Below are 16,005 nucleotides of genomic sequence, written 5' to 3' on the forward strand. Positions count from 1 at the left end.
TTACATTTACGTTTGGATTAGGGTTGGGATTAGAATTATGGGTGTGTCAGGGCTAGGGGTGTGGTTAGGGTTACCGTTGGGATTAGGGTTAGGGGTGTGTTTGGGTTAGGGTTTCAGGTAGAATTGGGGAGTTTCCACTGTCCAGGCACATCAGGGGCTCTACAAGCGCGACATGGCGTCCAATCTCAATTCCAGCCAATTCTGTGTTGAAAAAGTAAAACAGTGCTCCTTCCCTTCCGAGCTCTCCCGTGCGCCCAAAAAGGGGTTTACCCCAACATATGTGTTATCAGCGTACTCGGGACAAATTGAACAACAACTTCTGGGGTCCAAGTTCTCTTGTTATCCTTAGGAAAATAAAAATTTGGGGGGCTAAAAATCATTTTTGTGGGAAAAAAAAGATGTTTTATTTTCACGGCTCTGCGTTATAAACTGTAGTGAAACACTTGGGGGTTCAAAGTTCTCACAACACATCTAGATAAGTTCCTTGGGAGGTCTAGTTTCCAATATGGGGTCACTTGTGGGGGGTTTGTACTGTTTGGGTACATCAGGGGCTCTGCAAATGCAACGTGACGCCTGCAGACCAATCCATTTAAGGCTGCATTCCAAATGGCGCTCCTTCCCTTCCGAGCTCTGTCATGCACCCAAACAGTGGTTCCCCCCCACATATGGGGTATCAGCGTACTCAGGACAAATTGGACAACAACTTTTGGGGTCTAATTTATCCTGTTACCCTTGTGAAAATACAAAACTGGGGGCTAAAAAATCATTTTTGTGAAAAAAAAAAAGAATTTTTATTTTCACGGCTTTGCGCTATAAACTTTAGTGAAACACTTGGGGGTTCAAAGTTCTCAAAACACATCTAGATAAGTTCTTTGGGAGGTCTAGTTTCCAATATGGGGTCACTTGTGGGGGGTTTGTACTGTTTGGGTACATCAGGGGCTCTGCAAATGCAACGTGACGGCTGCTGACCAATCCATTTAAGTCTGCATTCCAAATGGCGCTCCTTCCCTTCCGAGCTCTGTCATGCGCCCAAACAGTGGTTCCCCCCCACATATGGGGTATCAGCGTACTCAGGACAAATTGGAAAACAAATTTTGGGGTCCAATTTATTCTGTTACCCTTGTAAAAATACAAAGCTGGGTGCTAAAAAATCATTTTTGAGAAAAAAAATAAAAATTATTTTCACGGCTCTGCGTTATAATCTGTAGTGAAACACTTGGGGGTTCAAAGCTCTCAAAACACATCTAGATAAGTTCCTTAGGGGGTCTACTTTCCAAAATGGTGTCACTTGTAGGGAGTTTCAATGTTTAGGCACATCAGGGGCTCTCCAAACGCAACATGGCGTCCCATCTCAATTCCAGTCAATTTTGCATTGAAAAGTCAAATGGCGCTCCTTCCCTTCCAAGCTCTGCCATGCGCCCAAACAATGGTTTACACCCACATATGGGGTATCAGCGTACTCAGGACAAATTGCACAACATTTTTTGGGGTCCAATTTCTTCTCTTACCCTTGGGAAAATAAAAAATTGGGGGCGAAAAGATCATTTTTGTGAAAAAATATGATTTTTTATTTTTACGGCTCTGCATTATAAACTTCTGTGAAGCACTTGGTGGGTCAAAGTGCTCACCACACATCAAGATAAGTTCCTTAGGGGGTCTACTTTCCAAAATGGTGTCACTTGTAGGGGGTTTCAGTGTTTAGGCACATCAGGGGCTCTCCAAACGCAACATGGCGTCCCATCTCAATTCCAGTCAATTTTGCATTGAAAAGTCAAATGGCGCTCCTTCCCTTCCAAGCTCTGCCATGCGCCCAAACAATGGTTTACACCCACATATGGGGTATCAGCGTACTCAGGACAAATTGCACAACATTTTTTGGGGTCCAATTTCTTCTCTTACCCTTGGGAAAATAAAAAATTGGGGGCAAAAAGATCATTTTTGTGAAAAAATATGATTTTTTATTTTTACGGCTCTGCATTATAAACTTCTGTGAAGCACTTGGTGGGTCAAAGTGCTCACCACACATCTAGATAAGTTCCTTAGGGGGTCTACTTTCCAAAATGGTGTCACTTGTAGGGAGTTTCAATGTTTAGGCACATCAGGGGCTCTCCAAACGCAACATGGCGTCCCATCTCAATTCCAGTCAATTTTGCATTGAAAAGTCAAATGGCGCTCCTTCCCTTCCAAGCTCTGCCATGCGCCCAAACAATGGTTTACACCCACATATGGGGTATCAGCGTACTCAGGACAAATTGCACAACATTTTTTGGGGTCCAATTTCTTCTCTTACCCTTGGGAAAATAAAAAATTGGGGGCGAAAAGATCATTTTTGTGAAAAAATATGATTTTTTATTTTTACGGCTCTGCATTATAAACTTCTGTGAAGCACTTGGTGGGTCAAAGTGCTCACCACACATCAAGATAAGTTCCTTAGGGGGTCTACTTTCCAAAATGGTGTCACTTGTAGGGGGTTTCAGTGTTTAGGCACATCAGGGGCTCTCCAAACGCAACATGGCGTCCCATCTCAATTCCAGTCAATTTTGCATTGAAAAGTCAAATGGCGCTCCTTCCCTTCCAAGCTCTGCCATGCGCCCAAACAATGGTTTACACCCACATATGGGGTATCAGCGTACTCAGGACAAATTGCACAACATTTTTTGGGGTCCAATTTCTTCTCTTACCCTTGGGAAAATAAAAAATTGGGGGCGAAAAGATCATTTTTGTGAAAAAATATGATTTTTTATTTTTACGGCTCTGCATTATAAACTTCTGTGAAGCACTTGGTGGGTCAAAGTGCTCACCACACATCTAGATAAGTTCCTTAGGGGGTCTACTTTCCAAAATGGTGTCACTTGTAGGGAGTTTCAATGTTTAGGCACATCAGGGGCTCTCCAAACGCAACATGGCGTCCCATCTCAATTCCAGTCAATTTTGCATTGAAAAGTCAAATGGCGCTCCTTCCCTTCCAAGCTCTGCCATGCGCCCAAACAATGGTTTACACCCACATATGGGGTATCATCGTACTCAGGACAAATTGCACAACATTTTTTTGGGTCCAATTTCTTCTCTTACCCTTGGGAAAATAAAAAATTGGGGGCAAAAAGATCATTTTTGTGAAAAAATATGATTTTTTATTTTTACGGCTCTGCATTATAAACTTCTGTGAAGCACTTGGTGGGTCAAAGTGCTCACCACACATCAAGATAAGTTCCTTAGGGGGTCTACTTTCCAAAATGGTGTCACTTGTAGGGGGTTTCAGTGTTTAGGCACATCAGGGGCTCTCCAAACGCAACATGGCGTCCCATCTCAATTCCAGTCAATTTTGCATTGAAAAGTCAAATGGCGCTCCTTTCCTTCCGAGCTCTGCCATACGCCCAAACAGTGGTTTACCCTCACATATGGGGTATCAGCGTACTCAGGACAAATTGTACAACAACTTTGGGGGTCCATTTTCTCCTGTTACCCTTGGTAAAATAAAACAAATTGGAGCTGAAATAAATTGTGTGTGAAAAAAAGTTAAATGCTCATTTTTATTTAAACATTCAAAAAATTCCTGTGAAACACCTGAAGGGTTAATAAACTTCTTGAATGTGGTTTTGAGCACCTTGAGGGGTGCAGTTTTTAGAATGGTGTCACACTTGAGTATTTTCTATCATATAGACCCCTCAAAATGACTTCAAATGAGATGTGGTCCCTAAAAAAAAATGGTGTTGTAAAAATGAGAAATTGCTGGTCAACTTTTAACCCTTATAACTCCGTCACAAAAAAAAATTTTGGTTCCAAAATTGTACTGATGTAAAGTAGACATGTGGGAAATGTTACTTATTAAGTATTTTGCGTGACATATGTCTGTGATTTAAGGGCATAAAAATTCAAAGTTGGAAAATTGCGAAATGTTCAAAATTTTCGCCAAATATTCGTTTTTTTCACAAATAAATGCAAGTTATATCGAATAAATTTTACCACTAACATGAAGTACAATATGTCACGAGAAAACAATGTCAGAATCGCCAAGATCCGTCAAAGCGTTCCAGAGTTATAGCCTCATAAAGGGACAGTGGTCAGAATTGTAAAAATTGGCCCGGTCATTAACGTGCAAACCACCCTTGGGGGTGAAGGGGTTAAACCCATTAAAAATGTAATAGAAATGTAATGCCAAAGAGATACTGATAGGGAATTCAGATTGTGAGCCCCACTGGGGACAGCGATGATAATGTCTGTAAAGCGCTGCGGAATATGTTAGCGCTATATAAAAAATAAAGATTATTTATTATAATGCAGAGGCGGTGTTCACATATAGCGTAAATGTTTTGTGCTTTTTCCAACGTGTCCTTACCACATGACACAATAACAATCTGCTCTGATTATTACGTGTTTACTGCATTTCTTTTATGCATTTTCCCACTTGTTTGATGCGATTTTGGTGCAGATATGAAGCAGAGTTTTGAACACTTTTTAACACTTTTTACAGAAAAGCTTTGCTTCTGCGCTTAAAAATGAAACATCAATAAAAACGTGGCTTCACATCTGAACCAAAAACGCATCAAATAAGGAGGAAAAGGCCTAAAAAATGCAGCAATAATCAGAGAAGATTGTTATTGTTTAGTTTGCTGTGGACACCTGAAGAAAACCAAAACACCAATATGCCAATATTCAAAAAGGGGACAAAAACTGAACTCGGAAATTATAGGCCAGTAAGCTTAACCTCTACTGTGGGTACAATCCTGGAGGGCATTCTAAGGGATGCTATACTGGAGTATCTGAAGAGGAATAACCTCATGACCCAGTATCAGCACGGGTTTACTAGGGACCGTTCATGTTAGACTAATTTGATCAGCTTCTATGAAGAGGTAAGTTCCGGACTGGACCAAGGGAACCCAGTAGATGTAGTGTATATGGACTTTTCAAAAGCTTTTGATACGGTGCCACACAAAAGGTTGTTACATAAAATGAGAATAATGGGGATAGGGGAAAATATGTGTAAGTGGTTTGAGAGCTGGCTCAGGGATAGGAAACAAAGGGTGGTTATTAATGGAGCACACTCGGACTGGGTCGTGGTTAGCAGTGGGGTACCACAGGGGTCAGTATTGGGCCCTCTTCTTTTTAACATATTTATTAATGACCTTGTAGGGGGCATTCAGAGTAGAATTTCAATATTTGCAGATGACACTAAACTCTGCAGGGTAATCAATACAGGGGAGGACAATTTTATATTACAGGCTGATTTATGTAAGCTAGAAGCTTGGGCTGATAAATGGCAAATGAGCTTTAATGGGGATAAATGTAAGGTCATGCACTTGGGTAGAAGTAATAAGATGTATAACTATGTGCTTAATTCTAAAACTCTGGGCAAAACCGTCAATGATAAAGACCTGGGTGTATGGGTGGATGACAAACTCATATTCAGTGGCCAGTGTAAGGCAGCTGCTACAAAGGCAAATAAAATAATCGGATGCATTAAAAGAGGCATAGATGATCATGAGGAGAACATAATTTTACCTCTATACAAGTCACTAGTTCGACCACACTTAGAATACTGTGCACAGTTCTGGTCTCCGGTGTATAAGAAAGATGTAGCTGAACTAGAGCGGGTGCAGAGAAGAGCGACCAAGGTTATTAAGAGGACTGGGGGGTCTGCAATACCAAGATAGGTTATTACACTTGTGGCTATTTAGTTTGGAAAAACGAAGACTAAGGGGTGATCTTATTTTAATGTATAAATATATGAGGGGACAGTACAAAGACCTTTCTGATGATCTTTTGAATCATAGAGCTGAGACAGGGACAAGGGGGCATCCTCTACGTCTGGAGGAAAGAAGGTTTAAGCATAATAACAGACGTGGATTCTTTACTATAAGAGCAGTGAGACTATGGAACTCTCTGCCGTATGATGTTGTAATGAGTGATTCATTACTTAAATTTAAGAGGGGACTGGATACCTTTCTGGAAAAGTATAATGTTACAGGTTATATATGCCAGATTCCTTGATAGGGTGTTGATCCAGGGAACTAGTCTGATTGCCGTATGTGGAGTCGGGAAGGAATTTTTTCCCCAATGTGGAGCTTATTCTTTGCCACATGGGTTTTTTTTTTGCCTTCCTCTGGATCAACATGTTAGGGCATGTTAGGTTAGGCTATGGGTTGAACTAGATGGACTTAAAGTCTTCCTTCAACCTTAATAATTATGTAACTATGTATTTCTGCAACATGTGAACGCAGCCTTACAGACAGAAAAAATCCAGATGTTGTATAGTGACGCTACATAAAGGTGAAAAAAGTTCTAGCAGCTCCGACTGTGAATGAAGGAACAAAAAATAAATCCACAGGTCCCAACTAGAGATAAGCAGGAGGCACAGATGATGTCCCACCAGCCCTGGTAACCTGAAGCATGTAGGGAATGCCTCAAGTCCAACTGCTCAATTCCAAGGATCTAGACGATGGACCGAGAATCGATCCACTCATCTCTAGACACAACTGTACTGTGTACAGGGGATCATCCTGGATTTGGGTCTATGTCTTGCAGTCTCGGGAGTCTGCTGAATGTCCCTCACTACCACCACCCCTCTAACATCTCCTCCTGCTAGGGGAGAAAGAAATGGTAAATGCAATGGATTGGGGTGTGGAATGAGGCATAATTTATCCTACTCTGTTTTTCAAAAGTTGGGAGATATGAGAAATTCCATATGGGCTCTTGGGTGCCACATTCCCAGTTGGTCATTGGATGTCACATTCCCAGTTGGTCATTGGGTGCCATGTTCCCAGGTAGCCGTTGGGTGTCACATTCCCAGTTGGTTGTTGGGTATCACTTTCCAGTTGGCCATTGGGTGCAACATTCCCAGTTGGCCATTGGGTGCCACATTCACAGTTGGTCATTGGGTGCCACGTTCCTAGTTGGCCATTGGATGTCACATTTCCAGTGGACCCTTGGATGCCACATTCACATTTGGCCGTTGGGTGTCACATTCCCAGTTGGCCGTTTGGTGCCACATTCCCAGTAGGTTGTTGGGTGTCACATTCCCAGTGGGCCCTTGGGTGCCACATTCCCAGTTGGTTGTTGGGTGTCACATTCCCAGTGGGCATCTTTTTGCAATGTGTCACACGAGGTTGTAAGATAGCAGTAACTAGAAACCCCTAAGGCTAGTTTCACACTAGCGTCGGGAACAACCCGTCGCTGTGCGTCGGGCCGACGTTCCCGACGCTAGGGTGGTCTCCGCCGCACAACGGGGGCAGCGGATGCATTTTTCCCACGCATCCGCTGCCCCATTGTGAGGTGCGGGGAAGTGCGGGGAGGTGGGGGCGGAGTTCCGGCCGCGCATGCGCGGTCGGAAAAAGTGGACCGTCGGGAGCAAAAAGCATTAAGCTACTTACGGGTAGCGGCATTTTTCGGAGGACCATGACAGCACTACGAGAGAGGGGATCCGCCCTTAAGGAACAGGAAACCTACAGATACAAAAAGGGCGGCACCTCTCCCATGCATCAGTTGTATTTCAGAGCCTTGAGAGGACTACCGCGGTTAGTGGCATACAAACATACATTATATACATTTTGAAAATGAAAAATTATTTATTAAATTGAAGCTAGACACCATACGTGAAATCTACATACTATATACAAATTAGGAAGTGCAACCCCCACGTGAAATAGGGAGGGAACTAAGGGTGCTGTCATGGTCCTCCGAAAAATGCCGCTACCCGTAAGTAGCTTAATGCTTTATTCGGACTCCCATGACAGCACTACGAGAGATTTACAGAGATGTAAGCTACCTTAGGGAGGGACTATAGCCTGCAGCACCCTTAACCCAAAGGTGAGATCAGAGGAGGACCCCAAATCCAACCGATAGTGCTTAAAGAACGTGGAAGGGGATGACCAAGTGGCCGCCTTACATATTTGTTCCACCGACACTCCAGATCTTTCTGCCCAGGATGACGCCATGGCTCGGGTGGAATGTGCCTTTAGATTCTGCGGAGCTGGCCCCCCACCCGCTGTATAAGCCATAGTAATAGTTTCCCTAATCCATCTAGCCAGTAAATATTTTGACACTCTACACCCTTTCTTTGGACCTTGGAAGGAAAGAAGCAGTGCCTCATCCTTCTTCCAACTATTGGTGACTGAAATATACTGTAGGAGAGATCTCCTAACGTCTAGAGTATGAAGCTCCTGCTCTTTAGGATTGGATGGATTAGGAACAAAAGATGGTAAAACTATTTCCTGCGACCTATGAAACCTTGTTGCTACCTTCGGTAGATATGCTGGGTCTGGTCTAAGGACTACTCTGTCAGACAGGAACTCTGTATATGGGGGAAGCCTGGAAAGTGCCTGGATATCCCCTACCCTGCGAGCTGAGGTTATGGCAATCAGGAAGGCTGTTTTAAGTGTCAACATTTTAATCGAGGCCTCGTGTAGAGGTTCAAAGGGGGGTTTTGTTAGTGAGGATAGAACTAAATTTAAGTCCCACGGAACCGATCTATCTTTATACACTGGTCTAGTTCTACAGACCGCCTTCATAAACCTCGCTATCCAATAGTTGTTAGCTACATTACAGGAAAACAGGGCACCCAGAGCTGAGACCTGTACTCTAAGGGTACTAGTAGAGAGTTTTAGCTCAAACCCCTTCTGTAGAAACTCTAAGATTTGTTGTATTGGCACTCCTTCTTGGATATTAAATTTAGAAACGGACAAGAACTTCCTCCAAGTCCTAGAGTAGATTTTTGTAGTTATTTGCTTTCTACTCTTTAGGAGCGTTTCTACCAGGTTTGGAGAGAAGCCTTTATCTATTAACAGTGACCGTTCAAACTCCACGCCGTTAAATGGAGCGCTGCCACTTGTGGATGGGAGATTGGTCCCTGAGAGAGTAAATTCGGGATCTCTGGCAGTACCCAGGGTTCCGATACAGACATCGTCCTGAGCCAGGCAAACCAGGCTCTTCTGGGCCAAAAGGGGGCAATAAGGATAACCTTTGCTCGATCTTCTCTGATTTTTCTCACCACTAGAGGAATCAGATTCAGTGGTGGGAAGGCATAGGCTAGCGGAAAATCCCATTTTATTAGAAAAGCGTCCACCGCCAGGGGATTTTCCCTGGGATTCAGAGAGCAAAAAAGTTTTACTTTCCTGTTGTCTCTGGTGGCGAACAGGTCCACCACTGGTTGACCCCATCTGTGGCTGATACGGTTGAAAATGTCTTTGTTGAGAGACCATTCTCCTTGTCTTAGCGTGTTTCGACTTAGGAAATCTGCTGTTATATTTTCCTTTCCTTTGATGTGGAGAGCCGTCAAAGATTGAAAATTGAGCTCTGCCACCTGGAACAAGCGATCCGTGATCTGCATTAAAGTCTCGGAACGTGTTCCCCCTTGCCGGTTTATGTAGGCGACTGCCACTCTGTTGTCCGACAGAATTCTGACGTGCTGGCCCTGTAGATATATGAGGAATTCTTTAACAGCCAATTCAATTGCCAACAATTCCCTCTGATTGGATGAGAATGTTGTGAAGGGTTCCCATTGTCCCTGAACCACCATGTCCCCCATATAAGCTCCCCACCCCGAAGAGCTGGCATCTGTGGTTATTACTTGGGTGACATTTACTATCCAGGGCACCCCTGCTGACAAATTCTGTATGTCTAACCACCACCTGAGGGAGTTCAGTGTTATAGGCCCCAATGTTAATTTCCCATTTAATACGCCATTTAGGGCTCTGTCATGGAATAAAACTTCTTTTTGCAGGGATCTGGTGTGTAACTGAGCCCACTTAACAGCGGGGATGCAAGATGTGAGTGACCCCAGTAGGGACATTGCTTGCCTAAGTGTCATGGAGGGTGTTTTAATTGCTTTTAACACATAACTCTGGATTAGCGCTATTTTTTCCCCAGGGAGAAGACACTGCTGTGTTACCGAATTCAAAATTAACCCCAGGAATTTTTGCATATTTAGAGGCTGTAACTTAGATTTTTCAAAGTTTATGATCCAACCTAGACGTTCTAGTTTAGCTTTAGTAATTTCCCATTGTGACAGACAGTGATCCACTGAGTTCCCGACAATGAGAAAATCGTCTAAGTAGGGGATTATAAGGACATTTGACTCCCTTAAATGCGCCATGACCTCTGCGATTATTTTAGTGAACACTCTAGGAGCAGAGGTTAACCCAAAGGCGAGTGCCCTGAACTGAAAATGTTGAATCCTACCCTCCATTATCAGTGCTACTCTCAGGTATTGTTGAAAATCAGCATGAATGGGTACATGATAGTAGGCATCTTTCAAATCCACTACTACCATAAAACAATTTTCAAAGAGCATTTTTATTGTTGAATTGATGGACTCCATTTTGAAAGTATGCTTTACCAGAAACTTATTGAGACCTTTAAGATTAATAATGGTTCTATAAGTATTATCTGGTTTCTGGATTAGGAAGAGGGGGGAGTAAAACCCCTTCCCTGTCTGAGAATATGGTACTTCCACCAACACATTTTTAGAACAAAGAGTCCTCACTTCCTCTTCGAGGGCAAACTGTTCAGTGGGAGATGAGCGCCAGGGTGTAAGCTTGAACTTGTCCCGTGGAGCCTGGACAAACTCAAGTTTGAGACCATGGGAAACAGTGTCTTTTATCCAAACGCTGTTTGTGATTTCTGACCATGCTGCTGAGAAATGCAACAGTCTCCCTCCCACTGGGATTGCTAGTCATTGTTCTTGTTTTTTGTTTTCCGTCGGGTTACGGCGAAACATGAGACCTGTACCTCGTTTCCGCTTATCGTCCCATCTGGATCGATCTCTGCCCGGTGAGAAGGCGCGTTTCCCTCCCCGACTGAACCTTCTTTTGTTGAAGGGACGACGGTATGCATTGAAGGTATTGGGAAACTTTTTCTTATCGTCACCTGCCTTCTCCAGGAGTTCATCCAGGGTAGGCCCGAATAAATACTCGCCTTTACAAGGGATAGCGCAGAGCTTTGCTTTCGCCTGCATATCCCCAGGCCAGCATTTTAACCATAGGGCTCTCCTTGCAGCATTAGACAGCCCCGCTGCTCTAGCTGCTAATTTAACGGAGTCAATTGAGGCATCTGATAAAAAGGCCGCCCCCTCCTGGATTACTGGTAATGCTGCGAGAATAGAGTCTCTAGAGGCCCCTTGTCTTAATTGGGTCTCTAACTGGTCTAGCCAGACCATCATTGACCTCGCCGTGCATGTTAACGCCACCGCAGGTCTTAAGGAACCGGCTGCCATTTCCCAGGTTCCCTTTAAGAAGGTATCCACCTTCCTATCTAGGGGGTCTTTAAGCGTTCCCATATCCTCAAACGGGAGAGAGGATCGCTTCGCTACCTTGGCAATTGCTGCATCCAGTTTTGGGGCTTTTTCCCAGCTACCTACTGCTGGGTCGTCAAAGGGATACCTTCGCTTCTGTGCAGGTGGTAAGGAACCTTTCCTCTCCGGTTTTTTCCACTCTCTGTTGATAAGTTCTTGTATCTTTTCATTCAGAGGGAAAACTCTACGCTTTCTTTGATCTAACCCACTGAACATCATCTGTTCTTTAGACAGTTGAGGCTTGGGTTCTGTTATACCCATTGTGCCTCTGACCGCTTTAATTAACTTGTCTATTCTCTCCAAGGGTAAACAAAACCGAGCAGCGTCTTCTTCCGAGGAGGAGGATGATGCTGCTGAATCGTCCGATTCTACGCTTTTTTCCTCCACCGACGAATCCGATGACCACTGAGTTTTCCGTTTAGGGGCTCCTGACTGTGAAAGGCCCTTAATGGACTGCTTAACCTCCATCCTATCCATTTCCTTCAGACTGGCCGCAATAGAAGAGGATTCTTCTGCTACCTGAGGGGGCAAGTAAGGCAAGCTAGTCTAATGAACTAATGCCATGACCCCCTCCCCCTCTTCCCAGACCTCACCGTCTGCTGGATACAGGGGTCACATAGCTTTTTAGGGCATGAGTCAGGCAAGGGAACCCCGCAGATGGCACATTCCCTATGCTTTGCTTTACTGGTGTTTTTCTTCCCCTGTGAAAACATATACGGGGGGAGACTAATCACTGAGTGAACATTCTCGAAGATCACTTACCAGTGGATGCCCATACCCAGAAAGCTACCGAAGTACGAGGGGGATTTTTCCTGGCTGACGCTCCAGACCCCTGTCTGGAGGAGCTTCTGTGGCCAGATCCATCGCTCTTTTTTCCATGCTCCTTCTCCACAGGCTTCTGAGGTGCTTCGTCCAGCAGCAGAGGCTGCTGATCCTGATCGGACTCCATCCTGATTTGGAGGCCAGAAGCAAGGAATGCACGTTTGGCGACCGATATATAGCCCCTCCTTCGGTCAGCGTACTCGTGCCGCGCTTTCCGGTTGCTCTCCTCCCCCCCTGCAGCTGCAGGGGATCAGCCGACACCTGAGGGTGATTGGCGCACACTTTCCGGTGGGCGCCGCCATCTTGGAGCCCCTGCGCATGCGCAGAAGCTCCGCGACCCGGAAGTCACCGCCGGCTCCGCCCTCCGACGTCACCCTGAGTCCACAGCGCTTCCTGTCAGCGCTGTGAACAGCGTGGGACGCCGAGGCTTCGCCAGGAGACTCCGGGCGGCGCCACCACGATGCCGCCGGTCCCACAGAGGCGCCCACAGTATTACAGGGAGGGGAACCGTCATACTCACCACGCGCTGGCTCCGGAGACAGGACACCCCCTGGCGACCGCTCCACGCTGAATAGCCACCGCCGTGCCGCCCTGCCAGGGCCACCGTGACTACTACAGGTACTCCGCACCGGCCGAGGTAGGAGACCCCCTCGCTACCAGAATCGGTCCGGCCGGCCTGGAAATCCTCATAAAGAGATCTTCTGTAGGATCCAGTCCCCTCAGGAACAGGAAACCAACTGATGCATGGGAGAGGTGCCGCCCTTTTTGTATCTGTAGGTTTCCTGTTCCTTAAGGGCGGATCCCCTCTCTCGTAGTGCTGTCATGGGAGTCCGAATAAAACGTTTTTTTCTCCCGACGGTCCGCTACCACACGCCCAAGCGTCGCAAAACGGACGCGACGTTTGGCAATGCATCGCAAATGCGTCGCAAATGCGTCGCTAATGTTAGTCTATGACGAAAAAACGTATCCAGCAAGAACTTTTGCTGGATGCGTATTTTCGGCAAAACGACGCATTTGCGATTTATTGCAGTTAACGCTAGTGTGAAACTAGCCTAAGTGGAGCCAAATCTGCAGTAAATTCTGCTCAGTACAGTTGAATTTTTCAAAATTTGGTTCCGATTGCGATCGGTGGCAAATATTCTTTTTGCAATATTCGCTGAACGTAATTGGAGTTAATGGGAGTAGAAAAGACCGAATATGTTCGGAACCGATCGTCACACATAACTTCTGCACCAGTATGGCAACTTCAGATTCGGTGACCGATTCCGAACAGACTTGCCCAACTCTACTCAGGAGACGCTGCAGATTTTCTTGCAGATAGCTATAGCGCCGTGTGTATGGGATTTGGTGAAATCTTCTGTTTCCCGGCTTGTGTTCCATTGTGGATTGTCCACGTGCAAATCCACAAAGAAACTCTGCAGCAGATCTGCCCTGTGTGACCGTGGCCCATGAAGGGAAGATCCAGACGCTGAGATACTCCGAGCTCTGACAGCCGAGGAGATCAGTGAGGAGATCAGTGAGGAGGAGATCAGTGAGGAGGAGATCAGTGAGGAGGAGATCAGTGAGGAGGAGATCAGTGAGGAGGAGATCAGTGAGGAGGAACCCTACATGATATCAGTGAGGAGGAACCCTACATGATATCAGTGAGGAGGAACCCTACATGATATCAGTGAGGAGGAACCCTACAGGACACCGCACACTACACGCTGCACTCAGATACACAACATACAAGTGACACACAGAAGACGCCAACTCATGCAGAGGCGCCGCCCCTATAGCGTGTGACGTCATCGCGTACAGCTGCCTATCGCCTAGCAACCACGCAGTGTGCGCTCTCAGACCAGGAAGTGCTAGCGGAGTCGCTGGGAGCCGTGTCCGTGCGCTGTGACGTGGAACTAGGCGTCCTCTCCCCCGGGCAGCGGGGAGGTGGGGTGCCGCGGCGGGAGGATGTGTGCGGGCTGCTCGGTGCCGCCCCCCGCCTGGGTGACCTGCGTTCTGTGCGTGCTGCTCTTTGCCTGCTCTGTGCCCGGCGTACTCAGCTCCCCGGGCCCCACTGCAGCCGCCATAGCATCGCCAACCGGGGCCAGCGCTCCGCAGCCTCCTGCCCCCGCCAATGGGAGCAGTGCGCACAGCGCCAAGGGCGAACTGGCCTCCACCATAGCCGCTCCAGCCGCCCCGAAGCCGCAGACCCAGAGGGCCCTGGCCGTGCTGGTGGTGGTGAGCGCGGCCGTCATTATCTACTTCGTGATCAGGACGATCAGGTGAGCGCAGGTGACGTAATCAGGGCATGACGTCATACGTGACGTCACACTTCTCCAGCTCAGCTTAGGACCTTCATGGACCCTCTTTTCAAGCGCTGCAGATGCCCAGGACGCTAGAGGAGCGCAGGGTCACTTCCCGAAAAATTATCCATTCAGAACTATGCAAATTGCCTCTGCTGAAAAAAAGAGGACTTAACTCTATAGCGCCACCTGTTGGAAGTAGTGATCCTACAAGTCACAATATGACTTATGCAATATGACTTAGGATAAAAGCCAAATCAGTATCTCAATTCGCAGACACGGTGTTTCGGGCTGTTGGCCCTCGTCAGTGCGAAGCATGAGAACTGATTTGGCTAGGCTTTGGCTGCTTTTTCAGCAGAGGCAATTTGCATATTTAAATTCCCTCCTTACCTTGACAAGCCAGCTGGTATGTCACTCTCCATAAGGAGAAACGTTACCCCTTAGACCCCATTCAGAACTGAAATAAACAAATGCAGATGGCTACACATGGCAGGAATCCCCCATATGTGTCTGTACAGGGCCGCTTGGGCTACTTTCACACTAGCGTTAACTGCAATACGTCGCAATGCGTCGTTTTGCCGAAAAAACGCATCCTGCAAAAGTGCTTGCAGGATGCGTTTTTCTGCATTGACTAACATTAGCGACGCATTTGCGACACATTGACACACGTCGCAACCGTCGTGCGACGGCTGCGCCGTGTTGTGGCGTACCGTCGGGAGCAAAAAGCGTTACATGTAACGTTTTTTGCTCCCGACGGTCCGCTTTTTCCGACCGCGCATGCGCAGCCGGAACTCCGCCCCCACCTCCCCGCACCTCACAATGGGGCAGCGGATGCGCTGGAAAAATGCATCCGCTGCCCCCATTGTGCGGCGCAGAGAATGCTAGCGTCGGTAACCTCGGCCCGACGCACTGCGATGGGCCGAGCCCGACGCTGGTGTGAAAGTAGCCTAAGCTATACGGAGGGACGGAGCGCTATTTGCCTCCTGGAGCACAGAGTTTCCTACAACAGTTTGCGGATTCCATATAAAGAGCCCCCTAAGTGCTAGAAAAGCAGAATCCCCCCTCAAGTTACCCCATTTTGGAAATTATATCCCTTTGGGAATTTATCTACAGGTGTAGTGACAATTTGGACTCCATGGGTGATTTCCAGAAGCAAGCAGCAGTGGATGTTGCTAAGTGGAAATTGTAAACTGCCGTTGTAGTGACCAGTACCTTGTAGTTATCAATACGCTGTAGTGACCAGTACGCTGTAGTGACCAGTACCTTATAGTGCCCAGTACCTTATAGTGACCAGTACGCTGTAGTGACCAGTACTCTGTAGCGCCCAGTACCTTATAGTGACCAGTACCTTATAGTGACCAGTACTCTGTAGTGCCCAGTACCTTATAGTGACCAGTACCTTATAGTAACCAGTACCTTGTAGTTATCAATACGCTGTAGTGACCAGTACTCTGTAGTGCCCAGTACCTTATAGTGCCCAGTACCTTATAGTGCCCAGTACCTTATAGTGCCCAGTACCTTATAGTGCCCAGTACCTTATAGTGCCCAGTACCTTATAGTGACCAGTACGCTGTAGTGACCAGTACGCTGTGGTGACCAGTACCTTATAGTAACCAG

The 16,005-nt window shown here is 46.5% G+C and overlaps 1 protein-coding gene across 1 annotated transcript in view; it reads left to right on the forward strand.

The window, feature by feature from the left end:
• The first annotated feature begins 13,925 nt into the window (after nt 1-13,925).
• Nucleotides 13,926-16,005, forward strand: part of FAM174A (family with sequence similarity 174 member A) — a 43,347-nt gene continuing 41,267 nt past the window's right edge. The window contains exon 1 of the mRNA XM_077289720.1: nt 13,926-14,367. Coding sequence (XP_077145835.1) covers nt 14,054-14,367 — 314 coding nt within the window. The 5' untranslated portion in view covers nt 13,926-14,053. The remainder of the gene's footprint in view (nt 14,368-16,005) is intronic.

The sequence above is a fragment of the Ranitomeya variabilis genome, chromosome 1, assembly GCF_051348905.1.
Source record: "Ranitomeya variabilis isolate aRanVar5 chromosome 1, aRanVar5.hap1, whole genome shotgun sequence".
In the NCBI taxonomy this organism is placed as follows: Eukaryota; Metazoa; Chordata; class Amphibia; order Anura; family Dendrobatidae; genus Ranitomeya; species Ranitomeya variabilis.